The 16,788-nt window shown below is 47.3% G+C and overlaps 1 protein-coding gene across 1 annotated transcript; it reads left to right on the plus strand.

Annotated features, from left to right (window-relative positions):
• Positions 1-908: 908 nt before the first annotated feature.
• On the plus strand, positions 909-16,655 carry MPI (mannose phosphate isomerase). The gene is made up of 8 exons (XM_072981808.2): positions 909-1,035; positions 4,651-4,778; positions 5,546-5,746; positions 7,823-7,964; positions 8,299-8,481; positions 8,945-9,118; positions 9,838-10,046; positions 13,061-16,655. The coding sequence occupies exons 1-8, from the start codon at positions 1,020-1,022 to the stop codon at positions 13,277-13,279; spliced, it is 1,272 nt and encodes a 423-aa protein (XP_072837909.2). The 5' UTR covers positions 909-1,019; the 3' UTR covers positions 13,280-16,655.
• The last annotated feature ends 133 nt before the right edge of the window (positions 16,656-16,788 follow it).

Below are 16,788 nucleotides of genomic sequence, written 5' to 3' on the forward strand. Positions count from 1 at the left end.
GAAACCCTTCCTGATAACATTGTTGAAATAAAGTATCGTTTCCGAAAGTATGCCCCACTTTTTCCATTTACAAAGAAATTTTAAACTATTTTTAACAGTTACATTTAAAATATTGTTATAAAAACAGATTAGGGTGGGTGGGGAGCAGCAACACGATAGAGACAGAAATCCAGAAAGCTGAAGTTACTTAGAAGTTAGAACCTGCCCAGCGGTTTCCCGCACGAAACTGTTTTTTTTTTTTTAAATAAGTAAATAAATAAATCCGATATTAAGGAAGGAAGTGTTCGGGAAAGGCCTTCCAAAACCAGGGGAGAAAAAAACCCTGAAAAGATCCTACAAGCCACCGACCAGAGAGCTCTAAAGAGGATCGGGCAGTACAAGCCTCAATTGTGTGCTCATCTTAAATATATTTCTGAAAGGCTCTTCGAGGCGAGAAATGTTAAAAACGATGGGAAAAAACAAAACACTTTTCGATCCTGCTCTCCCTCGAAGCTTCGAAAAGTTCTCGGCTGCATCGCCCCCAGGCTGGAGAATTCTGGGAAATGTAGTCCAAGAAAAGGAACGGCCCCCGTGGTTTGTTCCCTTGGGTTGGCCCCCCTTTTCCCCACCCCCTTAAAAAGACAGTTACGTGACAAGCAGCGGGTTCAGACGCTCCAGCAATCCCCGTGAAGGCTAAGACTTTTAATTCGCGCTGCACCGGTTGGATTTCTGCCCTTTGCGGGGCTCCTAAGAAGCCCCCCCCCGCCAGCCAATGAAGAAAAGGCTGTGACTCAGCCCCCCTCTCTCACACACACCCGTATTGGTTCCGCTCACACGACGGTGTGCCCCCGTCCTCTGTTTGCAGCGCCCGGTGGTCGCGAACCCACTCGGGGGGGGAGACTCCGGATTGAAGAAGGGAAACTACCTTTCCCGGCGTGCCTTGCGGGCGCCTGGAAGGGGCGTGGCGGCGGCGGTGGTCGTGGTGCTCCTTTTGCCGGCCGAGAAGGGGGGGAAGAGAAGCGGATCAGCATCGGATCAGCATGGCAGAGTTGAGAGGTAAGTGGGGGCGGCCGCGGGGTTGGGTTCAGACGGGAGCGCGGAAACCGGAGCCGCGTCGATTCCGCGCTCAAAAGAGAGGCGTGCCTGTGAGCCCCGGAGTTCGGGTGTCTTGCCCGCCCTGCGGCTCGCCTTTGGTCGTGAGGATCAAGGGACACGGGTTTTGCAGACTCGGGTCAGGAATGAATGAAGACAAGCAGCCCTTGTCTTCATTCATTCCTGGAAGATGCACGTCTGAATGGAGAGCAACCCGAGGCTTGGTTCTTCACGATGCCATCCTGTACAGGCTTACCCAGGAGTAAGGTCCCACTGAACTTTAGAAGGCGTGCTCCGGAGTAAATAAGGGCATAGGGGGTTACGCTGGTCTCGTGGGAATGGCCCCGTTTGTTTGGTCTGAAAAAGCCTCGGATCTGGATGCTCTAAAAATCAGTGGCCCCCAAACTTGGGCCGCCAGATGTTCTTGGACTACAACTCCCAGAAGCCTTCACCACCACCTCTGCTGGTCAGGATTTCTGGGAGTTGAAGTCCGAGAACATCTGGAGGCCCAAGGTTGGGGACCCCTGCTCTAAATGCACCCGAGATAAGAATTGTCACCCACTAACTGCCTTCTAAGCCAGGATCCATGGTGCTGGAATACACCCACCTGGAGTTCTGGCCACTGGCCATGCTAGTGACGACTCCTGGGAGTTGTAGTCCAAAAGTCCCTTTACTCAAGCAGACATGGTCTCCAAAAGTCGCCTGCCAGGAAATGACCCTTTCTCCCATCCCTGTGCCGGTTCCCTCGGAAAAAGTAATTGCCAGGGATGGGAAATATGTAACCCCATAGATCTTGTTGAACTACAGCTCCCATCAGCCCCAGGCCTTCATAACCAGGGGGGAGCACTAATGGGAGTTGATGGCCCAAAGGCAGATATTATCCACTCCTCGATTCAAAGGATCGAATGTAAAGAAGATTAAGGCATGTTCCCTGTTTGATTTAGTGGTTGAGTGTAAGAGGGAGATTAAATAAGTGGAATTTGTCTGGCAAGGATGAGAAAAACACTTAAAAATGTAGAAACACAAATCTTATTTTCCACCATAAATCATACTTATGATAAGAGTAGTTGTTTAAATGGGGATTGGGAATGTGTGGCTCGCCAGAGGTGTTTAAGGCTGCCCAATTCCCAGCTTCCTGCTTTCATTCTGCGCTATTTGCTTTCAAGAGTCTTTCGGATTGGTCAGTGTGAGAAACAAGATGCTGGTCAACTACGTCCTCTCATACCTGGCCATACTGAACCCAGCCGGGATGGCTGATGGTTGGGAAAATAGGAGTTACATTGGTGCCTCGCTTAACGGGTGCTCCGTTTAGCGATGAAACCGTATAGCGACAAAGATTTTGCGATGTTTCCTATGGGTTTTTTTCGCTTTGCGATGATCAGTTCCCTGTTTTGCTTACCGATCGCAAAGCAATGATTTTTTAACAGCTAATCGGCAGTTCCAAAATGGCTGCCAGGTAAAAAAAATAGCCGCCCGCTGTGTTTTCGCACGGATTCCTCGCTTAAGAGGCAGCGAAAATGGCCACCGTATGGAGGATCTTCGCTTTAAGGTCAGTTTTTAGCCAATAGGAATGCATTAAACAAGTTTTAATGTGTTTCTATGGGCTTTTTAAAATTGCATAGCGACGAAATCGCTTAGCAGTGATTTTTGCTGCACAGATTAACGTCGCTATGTGAGGCACCATTGGATAACCCAGCCCTGATGGGCAACTTGTGACTCCCAAGATCTCCCTGACCCGTCATCTCCCACCATGGCCTGTGCTGGCTGAGGCTGATGGGGATTGCAGTCCAGCAACCTCTGGATGGGCACGCGGTCCCTGTCCTTTCAAACTGGGTGATCAGCTCTGTCCCTCTGCTTCTCCAGGCTGACCTGCTTTACCTGTTGTCAACTTCAGACAACCTGGTAAGGGGACTGCAGGGGCACCACTCTACCTTCTCTGTTGGGGACTGCAGGAAGGCCGCCCAAGATCTTTTCTCCAGCCCTGAAACCAAAAGGAAGACAGATTGGTGTCGAGCTTGGGTGGTGTCATGTCGTTGGCTCTAAGGGGGGGGGGGGGAAGCAAGGGTCCGTGGAAGAGATGGGCCAGAGGCAGGCAGTATCCTGCTCCCTTGATTATTCATTCATTTATTTATTAAATGTATACCCCTGGCCATCTAGACCGAAGTCTACAAAAGGCTGCTTGGATATTCATCAAGATTCTGTAAGGGACGATGGTTAGGGCATCGTTTGTGGGTAGAGATGAAAAGCATGAAATATTTTCATAGGGAGATTATGCTGATCCCTGAATTGGCGGGTCAGGATTTATTTAGGAATGGAAAGGTTATTGAAAGGCCAGTGGCATATGTGCTTGGTGCCCACTCGGGGACGCCAATCTGCACTAAGGCTTTTGGCATTCTCAGGTTAGACATCTTGCCCTGGTTGGACACATGATGATGACAGACTTTAGAAGTACCCCAGTTATTTATAGCCAACAGACGGTGCCAAGCCTTCTAGGACCCGTAATCATCACCGCCTCCCATGGCATTCTTTCCTCTCTGTCTTTCTTCCCTATACTTTCTTCCCTGAACTATAATTTGACCCAAAATATCAGACTGGAGAAAGGGTCAACCTTAGAGAGCGGTTTTCCCCCCCCAGTTACTTAACCTGGAATAAAAACAATTTCTAATTTGTGAATATGACAGATGGGTTAAACAGAGTTAACTAAGCGAAACCTAGATTCCTCTATGAGCTAAATTTAGCTTTTTCAAACTGTTATTAATGAGAATCAAGGGGTGGGAGATGCTAAAAGGTAGCACATATTTCGCAGGTGCAGTCCTACCTCCCTTCAGTAAGGCTGTTTGTTCACATGTTGGGGAATCTTCTGTCCTCCAGATGTTGAAAAAAAATCGTACTCCCATCACATGGCATACAAGAAGCTGCCTTACTCTTGTTCCCTCTCCATAGGTTCCCAAACTTTTTTGCCCCATAGACCACTTGCTGACTTATTTGTTTTCCGTAGACCCCCTGCCCCCGCAAAGCTTTGAAACAAGTCTCCAATTGCACCCCCAATTTTTTCTCTCTCTCTCACGTGGACCCCCTGCAAGTCGAAATCAACTCCTGGGTGTCCATATAGACCACTTTGGGAACCTATGCATCTAGACCTATATTACCAACTCTGACCAGCAGCAGCATCTTTAGGATCCCAAGCAGGATTCTTTTCTAGTCCTATCCAGGTAACCTCCTGGTGGTTTTTACATCCCAGAGCCAGTTTTAACCAATTCTAACAAATTGATGTCAGACAAAATGGGTGTGTTTTGGAGTTGTTTGTCGTACATGTCTTACCCTGGCCAGGCTGCTCAAAGGAATTGGAGTGTGGCGATATATGGAGGGCCGCAGCTTTCCCAATGCCTCCAGACCACATCTGGATCATGAAACAGATGTGATTTAGCAATAAGTTAAGGAGCAGGCAGGCACCCCTCTCCTGATGGGGGAGAGATCAAAACAGAAGACTCGTGTGATGAAGATGGTTGAGTGACTTTTGGTGCCTGTCCTGTGCCCTGGAGTAACCTCTTCTTTCTTTTCGTGTTTTGCTGACTGCAGTCTTTCCTCTTGCCTGCGTTGTGCAGAACTATGCCTGGGGCAAGTTAGGCCGGGACAGCGAAGTGGCCAAACTTTTGGCAAGCAGTGATCCTATGGTGCAAATTGAAGAAGACAAGGCCTATGCAGAGGTAAGCACTTCCTCTCCCGCTGTCTCCGGGGCCTGCCAGGCTCAATTTTTCTTCAATCCTCTGTCCTCCTGTTCATCCTAGAAAAAAAAAAAAGGCAAGTTTGGGGGGAAATGAGGCAGCAGAGCTTGGAAACACTTTGGAAGACAGCTCCCGGAATCACCCAGCCAGAATACTGTCCCAGAATCTCACCCCGTCCAAACTCTGCCAGGTTCTTCCAAGTTCCTCAAATGGATTTGCGCGCGCGCGTGTGTGTTTTGCTTTGAATGAAGATGCTAAGCTACAGTTTTCTTAGTTTGTTAGTGAACCGTGCATTGCAGGGGAGAGACGGCTGACCTATAGTCTCCAAATCCTGCGAGGTATCAGTCCCCTCTCTATTCCGAACTTGTTAAGCCTCATCTTGAGCGCTGTGTCCAATTCTGGACACCACCCTTTAAGAAGGATGCTAAGAAACTGGAGCAGGTTCAGGGGAGGGCAGTGGGAACAATCAGGGGACTTATAGGCTCCTTTCAACTCAACGATTCTATGACCTACACTACCTTTTCTAGCCCAAGCTTACAACCAGAAAGCAGCTACGAATCTATGAATGCAGGGGTGGGGGAGGCAGGACCTCTCCCGGTACTGCTGGAATGTAACTCACAGCATCCCTCACCGCTGGCTGTAACGGCAAGGGCTGACGGGCATCACAGTCCACCACCCTCTGGAGAGTCACATGTTCTTGAGCCTTGCACTAATCCACCATGGGCGTGTCTTTATTCCTCCCCTCCTAGCTCTGGATGGGGGCTCATCCCAAGGGAGATGCAGTGATTCTGGATAATCGCATACCCCAGAAGACTTTAGGGCAGTGGATTGCGGACAACCCAGCCTGCCTAGGGGCCAAAGTGAAAGATGCTTTCCAAGGCCAGCTGCCTTTCTTGTTCAAAGTCCTGTCAGTCAACACAGCTTTGTCTATCCAGGCTCATCCCAACAAGGTAAGCCTGGGTTCTAAGGTGCAAATTTTAGGGGATCCTGTTGACACTCCCAAACTACTAGTAACAGTAAACATAAAGGCAGCTCAAGGTAAAGGTGAATTTAAAAATGCCATTAAAACAGAAAACAAGATCAGCAATGTTAAAAGATTGAATGAAAGCCATAATTCAAAACCTATCACTAAGAGAATTGCACCCAATAATTTCCATTCTTGTTCCTTGTTGCAAAAATTTTGGGGGGGGGGAAAATTGAGCACAAATTTAATTGCACTTCTCTTTCATTATTGACCTTTCAGAAACAAAGCACAAATGTGCAACAGTTGCAGTCCAAAAACACCTGAGTAATCCAAAGTTAAGAACCACTGCTTTAAACAATTGGTTCGCAACCATGGGTCCCCAGGCGTTCTTGGACTTCAACTCCCAGAAATCCTAGCCAGCATAGCTAGTGGTGAAGACTTCTGGGAGTTTTAGTCCAAGAACATTTGGGAACCCTTGCTTTAAACAATTGAAGTATGGCAGTCACTTTGACAATAACGGTAAATGCTTCTACATTATTTAGCTAATGTGGTGCAGTAGGTAGAACAAGAATAGGTGTGTGACCATCCAGATGTTGTGTTTTAGCATGCCTGGTCTGGCTAGGGTTCTTGGAATGTGTAGGGCAACATCTGCAGGGTGTGGCACATTCCTCACCTAGGCCAGTATTGGCTTTGTTGGGCGAAAACCACAATTTAATGTTGAAAGAAAGAGCAGGGCTGAGATTAGGACTTTGGAAACCTGGGTTCAGATCCCCTCTTTGCAGTGAGGGAAGGGTTTCGCTGAGCGCTCTTGGGTCAGTTTCCCCGTTCCATGCTTAACCTAGCTGATTGGATTGTTGTAAATAATAAGAGAGTCCTATAGTCAGTGGTCCCCAACCTTGGGCCTCCAGATGTTCTTGGACTTCAACTCCCAGAAATCCTGGCCAGCAGAGGTGGTAGTGAAGGCTTCTGGGAGTTGCAGTCTGAGAACATCTGGAGGCCCAAGATTGGGGATTACTGCTATATGTCACCTTAAGTTCCTTTGGAGAAAAACAGAATATCAATGTAGCCGATAGGCCATTTATAATTCAGCCCTATGAATGGTGAGACTTGCTCCTGAGTAAGCCTGCATGAGAAGAAGCTGCTTACAGTTAGCAATACTCCCTATTTCCAAGAACATGATTTTCATGAAAGACCTAAGGGGACCATCATCACATGAGCCCTTGCCACTAAGGTCCAGCCCTTCCTTTGTGCCGGGCTGGATGATCGTCAGTGGTCCAGAGGCTACAGATGTCCGTCCCTTCATCTTTGAGGGCCACAATGTCCTCCCCTCCCAGTGTGCCCTAAAATTTACAATTTTTTTCAAAACTAAAGAAGCTCCCTTGTACCCTCCAGAAGCAAAAATTAAAGAGCATGAGGAGAAGGTTCACATGGCTTGGAGGGGGCCAAGGGCCTTTCCTGTTCAGAAAGAAGTCTCCCAGCTAGCACTGGGGCAGGAACAGGAAGCCAGGCAGAGCTAGGCCCAGCTAAGCCTCAGAGCCTTCTCATTTTGGCCTTTCTTCAGGTGAGTCACATTTCAGTGCTCGTAAGGTACAGTATCTGAAAGGTAAGTAGAATTCCCAGAATGGAGAAGTATGATACTTCTAGTCCTGAAAATGTTGTAGGGCAGCCTCAAAGGCTTATTCAGAAGAGAGTGGATCCAAAATAGCTAATAATAATAATAATAATAATAATAATAATAATAATAATAATAATAATAATAATAATAATAATAATAATAATAATAATAATAATAATAATACCACCACCACCACCACCACCACCACCACCACCACCCATCTGGCAGCCAGGGCCACTCTGGGCGGTTTAATCACCGTGGAGATCATCTTTTAAGTTTGGTCTCAATCCTGGAGTGGATTCACTGCCCTGCTGACACTGGAGCGAGTGGCCTGTCATGGATGCAATGATCACAACAGCTCATCTTCTATGCTTGCACTGAGAGATCTGGCCTTCACTGTCATCCTTTTTCTTCCTCCTCCTCCTCCTCCTCTACCCTCTTTACTAGGAGTTGGCTGAGAAGCTTCATGCCCAGTATCCAGAGCATTACCCCGATGCCAACCACAAGCCGGAGATGGCGATTGCCCTTACTCCTTTCGAGGGTCTGTGTGGCTTCCGTCCTGTTGAAGAAATTGTGGCCTTCCTCCAGAGTAAGCATGTGATGGGATATATTTGCCAGAAAAGGGGATAAATAGTGCTATCAGTCACAGGAAGATACAAATAGAATGCAAGGTGCCCCGTTTGGCCATTTCTGTATAATAGGCATTTCTTAGAAAACCAAGTAATAGATAGAATGAGCAGTAATGTTTTGCTGTTGTACGTCTTGATTCCCTACTGTGCCTCCTCAATGGGCTGGACTTGATGATCCTGGAGTGGATTCACTGCCCTGCTGACACATGATTATTGTAGTCCAAGAAATCCCACCCACCCCCCGTCTCTACTTGACGGGTGTGCTTTGTCACTGACCTCTTTGTCTTCCTGCAGATGTTTCAGAGTTCCGAGCCTTGATCGGGAGCGTAGCTGCCGAACAGCTGGAGCGCAGTGTGGGGGACGACCCTCGGGGTGTTTCAGCCGCACTGCGCGTGTGCTTCACCCGGATGATGAAGACCGAGAAGAAGGTCTTCGTGGACCAGCTCAACATGCTTGTGAAGAGGATCTCCCGAGAAGGTTTGTTCTGTGTGAGACAAGGAGGGTCTACCTTGGCTTTTCCGCTCTCCAGATGTTTTGAACGGAAGTGCCCACCATCCATGGTGGCTGGGGCAGATGGGAAATGTAGTCCAAAGCTTCTGGTAAATGTTGGGCGCAGTGGTCCCCAACCTTGGCTCTCCAGATGTTCTTAGACTACAGCTCCCAGAAGCCTTCACCACCACCTCTGCTGGCCAGGATTTCTGGGAGTTGAAGTCCAAGAACATCTGGAGGGCCAAGGTTGGGGACCACTACATAATTTGTTCTCAGATGTTTTGGACTTCAAATCCCAGGCGCCCCAACTGGACATGCCCAGAGGTTTCTCGAACAAGTTCCAAAAATCTGAAAGAATCGGTTAACCATGTGGAAGGAAAAAAATGAGGAAAGATGTAGGATCTGACCCAGGATATTCACTTGGCTCTTTCTCCACGCCTCTGGTCCACAGCTGCCGAAGGGAAGGATACCTCACCCAGCTGTGGCGAACTGCTCCTTCGTCTTCACTCGCAGTACCCAGGAGATATCGGCTGCTTTGCCATCTATTTCCTGAACCTGATGAAGCTGCAGCCGGGAGAGTGTATGTTCCTGGGAGCGAACGAGCCTCATGCCTACCTCAACGGAGGTGAGTTTACCTGTGGGAGAAATAATACGTGGCTGTCCTGGGTATTTTAACCAGCTCTTGCCTCCTCCACGGGGCCACATCCAAACTCAAAGGCATTATTCATCAAAGCTGGTAGCGGGGTGAGAATGGGGAAAGAATTCCTTTTTCGGGCTACAGCTCTCTGAATCTGGAGAATTCTGGGAGTTGTAGTCCAGAACAGTCACTTTTCCAAGTGCTGGCTTAGTGGGAGCAAAAGTAGGGGAAGGCCATGTATGGCCTCCTTGCACATTTTCTATACACCCGTCTTTCCCAAGTGAAGCATAGCCTTCCTGGATCAAACTGGAGGACTCCGTAGCCCAACATGCTGGTTCCTCAGAATGACCAGCCAGGAGTCCCAGCGAGAGGCATTCGGTTAGGACATGAAGGCAAAATGCTTCCTCCAAGTCCCATTCTCAAGCATCTGGTATGCACCCTGTTCCCCATGAATTTGTCTCAGTCTCGTTTTAAAGTCTTCTGGGTTGGCGACCGTTGCCACATCTGGTGGCAGTGAGTTCCATAGTAGAACGATCATACATGTAAGAAAGTACTTTTTTGAGTCCTTCCTGAGTCTCTTGCCTTTGGATTTCCACCTGGGAGTAGCAGAAAGTTTTCAGGAAGGTTGTTCTTGCCTTGCTTATAAAATTAGTGAACGCATACTTCGACTTTTTAAAGTATTTGGCCCTTGTTAATTCTCCATGCAGACTGCATTGAGTGCATGGCGTGTTCAGACAACACGGTGCGAGCCGGCCTGACCCCCAAGTTCATCGACGTCCTCACCCTGTGCGAAATGCTGAACTACACGCCGGCCCCCAGCAGCTCCAAGCTCTTGGCCCCGACTCAAAGTCGCACGGATCCGCACGTCTACCTCTACGATCCCCCCATCCCAGACTTTGCGGTCATGAAGATAGAGGTGAGTTTCCTTTGCTTTCTGCTCCCGGAAAGTCAAGGGCATCGTGATTCCATGTGGCTTTTGCATAGGGATGGGGATTTTGTAACTCCCAAGACTCACAGCCCCAGAATCCCCCAGACCGATTTCTGGGAGGGAAGAAAGAAGAAGGCAAAAGAGAGGCTTTCCTACTGCTGTGTCCTTTCTTCAGTCAATGTGCTTTAGTTGGGAAGCCAGAAGGGACACCCTTTCAGTTATAGTGGTTGTTGGGAATCACCTCACTGCTCCGTGGGAAGGGCAGTCTCACTACCCATATCAGTAGCTCCCAACCTTGGGTCTCCAGATGTTCTTGGACTGCAACTCCCAGAAATCCTGGGCAGCACAGCTCGTGGTGAAAAGGCTTCCTGGGAGTTTTAGTCCATGAACATCTGGCCACCCAAGGTTGAAAACCACTGCACTAGATTCTGCAGGGGGAGCCTCTCAATAAACGACCATCTCCTTGTGGCCTTGAGCGACATGTTGTTGTTTAGTCGTTAAGTCGTGTCCGACTCTTCCTGACCCATGGACCAGAGCACGCCAGGCCCTCCTGTCTTCCACTGCCTCCCGGAGTTTGGTCAAATTCATGTTGGTTGCTTCGCAGACACTGTCCAACCATCTCATCCTCCGTCGTCCCCTTCTCCTCTTGCCTTCACACTTTCCCAACATTAAGGACTTTTCCAGGGAGTCCTCTCTTCTCACGAGATGGCCAAAGTATTGGAGCTTCAGCTTCAGGATCTGTCCTTCCAGGGAGCACTCAGGGTTGATTTCCTTCAGAATGGATAGGTTTGTTCTCCTTGCAGTCCGGGGGGCTCTCAAGAGCCTCCTCCAGCACCACAATTCAAAATCATCAATTCTTCGGCGGTCAGCCTTCTTTATGGTCCAGCTCTCACTTCCGTGAGTGAGTGGCATATGTGGTTCTAATTTCCTTTCAGTCCTGCCTTCCTTACAAGAAACCTCCAGGGTAGATCAGAGTGACTCATAGTAACCAGCCCAACAGTTCAACACAGAGTCCCTGTGCTTTTCAGTGCTTGGAGGACAGATAGAGAGGTTTATTTCATTGATTTGCTGCATTTTGATCCCACTGAAGTCAGGGTGGCATGCATAGCATTATCCTCATGACCCAGTGCGGTAGATTAGGTTGAGAAAATGCAATAGGGGCAAAACTCCTCTAATGAATTCCATGGGTCGGCTGGAACATTGTCCTGCTATGTAAGAGTGATTTTTGGCAGCCACTGGGAGGATGGAGGTACGATTTGGCTCAACCCAAGAAAATGGATTATGGAGGAAATCTCTGGTTTATGTTGTCAGAATTAATATTGGGTGGCCATTGGTCAACTTGCCTATAGTCATACAGTGGTGCCTCTCAAGACGATTGCCTCGCAGGACGATTAATCTGCAAGACGATGGGTTTTTGCGATCGCTGTGGCGCTTCGCAAGACGATGTTTTCTATGGACGATTTTCGCAAGACAATGTTTGGCTTTTTTGCGTGTGAGAGGAAAGAGGAGTTTGCTGGTATCTTTTGCTGGGTGGGCTCGCTGCAGCGCTTTGAGTTGTGTGCATGTGTGTATGGGTGTTGTATGTGTTCCGCCCTTGGGGAGATTGTAAAGTAGGGGAAGCGCGTGAGAGGGACCGACGTGCCCCTCCTGCACAAATAAATGGGGGACGAGGTAGGTGAGGGGTTCATCGCTGGGCCAACACCAATCCTTGGCTCAGATGGATCACGGCGCCTTCCCCGTGAGAGACTGGGGGGGCGTCCTTCCATAAAGAAAGGTGGCAGGCAGGTGGGCGGGGAGCTGGAAGGGCTGCCAATGGGGAACCGCATTTCGCAAGATGATTTTTCCTATGGATGATTTTTGCAAGACGATTTTTCCCCATTGGAATACATTAAGTAGATTTCAATGCATTCCAATGGGGAACCGCATTTCACAAGACGATTTCACAAGACAACGTTTTTTGCAGAACGAATTAACATCGTCTTGCGAGGCACCACTGTACTTCATTTGCTTGAGTTACATGTCATTGATGAGAAGCCCCATTTGTCTGCTTAAGTGTGACGAGCCTGTGACTTGCACGGCTGTCCTTGAGCAGGCAAGAATGCTGTGTAGCTCCCAATGCTTGCTTGTTTGCCCATTCTGGCAACACAGTTCAGCAAAAGCGTTGCGAGCATTTGGGAGGCCCATATAGTAGTGAACCTTAGAAGGCCTCGTGACAGCTGTAAACCGAGCATCTTGGTCCTCACCCAGTCCCTCGTCAGAACACTTGAAATGTTCTGTAAACCTGATCTTGAGCAGGGAGTGGGGGGGGGAGAACTGATAAAAGCACATTGAATTTACTCGCAAAATTTGATCGCAGCATTTGGGGTCCGCAGCACAGAGTTCAGGAAGTGAAGTTTTGAGGAAAGGCATACAGGTGCCCTAAGAGGAAATAACGTAGCATCTTGCTGGTTTTTAGGCCTGGTTAGCACATGGATGGGAGACCCTCAGGCAATACCATGGACCTCTTAGTAAGGCTAGGAAAGAAGACTGGCCTGAAACATGTTTTTATTATTTAATCTATTTTAATCAGTTTTATAGGGTTTTTTTTAGTGTATAACGTACTGTGTTTGTAGTTTGATTCTTTTTAATACTGTGAGCCCCCCTGAGTCGCCTTATTGGGAGAAAGGCAGCCCATAAATAAGACAAATAAACAGATGAACCATAGAAAACCACTGGTGGTCAGAGTTGGCAGTAGGAGGCTAGATGGACTACTAGCCTGACTCCATGTCGGGCAACCTCGTTTCCCATCTGGTTGCCATAACCTCACCTTTTCTTGATCTTCTAAGGGTTGGCTCATTGGAGCGACTCAAAGGATATTTGAAGGGGGAGGAGGTTCAAAACTTCGGCGTGGCCCGTGTATTTGTGTTGGATCCAGTTTTAATGGCTCCCTGCTCCAGGGAAGCAAGGGGTGAACACCCACCACTCCCTTTATCTGCAGCATCTTTGATTTCTCTCCATTGCAGCTTCCTGCCTCTAATAAGTTGTACCTCATTTCGGCGATTGACTCGGCTAGCATCCTGTTGGTGGTCCAGGGAACGGCCACTGGCACCTCCACGGCAGCCGTCTCGGAAATGGCCCTGCACCGCGGCTCCGTGCTCTTCATTTCGGCCAACGAGAGCGTCTCTTTGCACATGTCTTCAGGTGAAGGGATGCTGCTCTTCCGAGCCTGCTGCCTCTTATAATGTGGGACTCCTTGCTCTTTCCCTCCCTTGTTCTGACTTGACATAGCATCAATAGAGATCGGCCAGTCCCCTCCGTCCTGTCTATGGATCCATCTGTCAGACTGCCGGGTCAAAAAGCCCAGGCTTTAGTGCTCAAGCTTGTATGATCAGCAGTTGTTTCCCCAGCTCCTTGGTTCTGCCCTGGGCCGGCCCTACCATTGGCTAATAGCAAAGAAGCACGGGACTGGAAGGTTTTGCAGTAGCCCTGTTGTTCCTTACTGTGTGATCATTGTAGTCTGAAAAGCAGCTCGGTTTTTACATACCTACGACCCAGTTTTACCTGCTGTAGAGTGCTAATGAAGGTGATGGTGGGGGGGAGATCTTGTGGCATTCAAGATTATGTTAAACTCCAGTTCCCATCAGCTTTGCCAGCATGGACTGGGAAGACAGATAATGGGAGTTTATTAATATCTGGAGGGCCATAGATCAAGGCCAAGATTGTGAACATTTGGATTTCCATAGGTTGGGGGCCTATAGTTCTTGTAACAGCTCACTATTGGCCATGTGGGCCAAGGTTGACGGGAATTGTAGCCCAGTATTCTCTAGTGTCATGCTATAACTCCCGTCATTCCTGAGTAGGAGTTGTGTTCCAGCCTATCTAGAGATCTTGAATGAAGACCAGCCAAGCGTTTAGCATAGATCCAGAACACCGTGGCTGCCCAGCTATGGCCAAACTCCATCTCCCATCAGTCTCAGCCCCAGAATGCCCAACATCCAAGGTTGATGGCCCTTGTGATCCAGGCACATCTGCAGGGCCAGAGGTTTCTCCATCTAGATCTTTAGGATATACATTACTGTATTTGTGTTGTGCTGTTTTCCTGGGTTAATAGTCTCTAAGCAAAAACGACTGTAAAATCAGTGGGGCTGTCAGCTTTAACAAGAGAAGAGCTTGGAAAAAGTTCCTTTTTTGGCCAACAGCAGCCCAAACCATCCTGCCTGCCGGATTTGGGACACTGTAATTCAAAACTTCCATTGGCTGTAAAAGCCTAGATGTTTTTCGCTCACACCAGTAGCAGGAGGAGGGATTTGGGCTGGAGGAAAGATCTCAGTGCTGTTTTGCCTCTTTAGGCCGCAGTGTTTTTGCTGTCGTAGCACACTGCCTGCAAAGTTCCGGGATCGAGGCAAAGAGACCTCTTGGTCCCCGTACATGCAGCCTTCATGAATATTTTTATCAGCTTCTGTTATCCTTGTCTTTGGCTCCTCTCCAACAAAAGTCCTTCCAGTTGTAATGCATGGTATACTCTAAGAGAAAACGGCTTGCTTCTTGAGAGAGCTGCTCACTTTCGTTTCACTTACTGGAAAACAGGGTGGATTTTATTTAAATCGCAATTTAAATCATGATTTAATCAGATTTATTTTGCTGATTTAAACCAAACATATATATATATATTTTAACTTAAATTGTGATTTAAATTAATTTGAATTTTAAAAAGTCATTCAGTTTGATCTCTCCTGCTGGAAGAGTAACTTTTGCAAGGTTACGACAGCCATAGCTGCCCTATCACAGCTAGCATCATGATTGGCTGTGGTGGTTTGGGAAATCTGGGAAGTTACTGCCCCTAAAGGGAAATCATATCCTAGGCATCGTAGTTCAAAGATTCTAGCAAATCGTAGTTCAAAAAAAGGTAAAACTGTAGATGGTCATGAAAGTTGTCGTCTAAAACTTTAATTCTGCTAAGTTCCCACACTGGCTCAGTTTTCCTGCAGATCTAGTTATTCTGGGGAGATATATGTAGGTGCTAGGAATATTCTCTTTTTGAAAGCTTTTAGGCCTGGAGTGGGCAACTTACAGCCCCCCAGCCATTGCTGGATAACAGGCTGAATCAATCTTACCCAGTGGTGAGAGCCCTCATCCCATCTTCTAGACCATTGGTTCTTAACCTTGGGTTACTCAGGTGTTTTTGAACTGCAACTCCCAGAAACCCCAGCCAGCACAGCTGGTGGGGAAGGCTTCTGGGAGTTGCAGTCCAAAAACACCTGAATAACCCAAGGTTAAGAACCACTGTTCTAGACAAATGCTACCATTATTTCAGACGGCACACAAGCACGCTGCATGGAGGCCAAGCCAGTTCAACCCACAGGCTGCATCTGAAGGTCAACCTTGCTTCCCCACATGCTCCAAAATGAACTGGAGCTTCTTGTGCCATTTGAGCCTAACAGACTGTGATTAGTCTTACCTGTGGTTTGTTTTGTTTTGAAACAAGCCAGACTCTTGTTTACACTGATGTTAGTTTTGTTTTGCTATAAGCCAACATTGCTGGGAATTCTGGTTTAATGCAACAGAGGTAGCACGTTGATAGACATTGCCTAGTTGCTGCTATAAGTATGCGCTACTAAATGGACCACAGTGTGCTGTGATTTCTTGTAGTATCTAGATCAGGAATTCTGGCTTACTGTGGTGCCTGAAAGATGTCTTGACTTCAGGATCTTCAAATTAAGTTTTCACATAGTCATCCTTATGAGAATTCACACCCAGTCAACCAGAGATCTGTATATTTGAACAGATGACCTCTTGGTGGATGACAAATGTTGGCTAATTGCAACTATGGTTAGTTTAAAACAAGACACCATCAGGAATGATGGCTTCATACTACTTGTTTGAAACTACCCTTTGTTACTTCACATAATCTTGCTTATTTTTCAGGAATTTGAAGTGCCAAAATACATTTAAAGTACTTAATAGCTGAAGTATCAGTAACAGGTTAAAGGAATCAGGGGTGAGGAGATGGAAAATGTGTGTCACCTTAATGATTTGGTTCTGGCATTTCAATCTTTGAAATTGGCAAAAAATGCAACAAAACTCTTAAGCTACTGGTTACACATTTAGATACTGTAATTATGCAGACTTCAGAATACACGGTTTCAGATTCTGATACACACACAGTATAATGGCATAAGGATGTGATAATAGATAGCCATTGGCTTCTGAAAGGCCCTAGCTTCTATAAATATGACACAGTCCTGCCAAATGCCCTCAAATCTATCAACAAAACTGGAAGTTCATTTTTTCCCTTCTAAGTTCTGGGCCTGGTGGATCACTGGGGCACAAAATGGGTCAGCAGAGACTCCAAAATTCTCTACCCCTGCTGTAAATTGAAAAGTGTTTTGATTTCGCCAGTAGAAATCACAGAAACAACCAATATTCTTCCAACATTGTGCATAATACCTACTGCAGTGCTTTATTTAGAACTTTAAAATCCTGAATTAAAAGGTGGCGGGATGGAGAAGTAAGCCGAGTCTTCCCATTAGAGTAAAATCATCAATGTCAAGTATCAATGCCGTGAATTAAAGTCAGTCAAATAAAGGAGATGATGTGGCAGATTAGCCTCAAGAATCATTGAGTCTGATGTTGCTTTTTGTGGGCTAAAGATTTTGAAATGGGAATGTGCAGTCTTCAGAGAAATGTGTAAGTAAGAACTAACTTTGGAATAGTTATGTGTCTCTACGGTGACTGGGGGCAGAACAAAGTG

This window comes from Pogona vitticeps, chromosome 12 (genome assembly GCF_051106095.1).
Source record: "Pogona vitticeps strain Pit_001003342236 chromosome 12, PviZW2.1, whole genome shotgun sequence".
In the NCBI taxonomy this organism is placed as follows: Eukaryota; Metazoa; Chordata; class Lepidosauria; order Squamata; family Agamidae; genus Pogona; species Pogona vitticeps.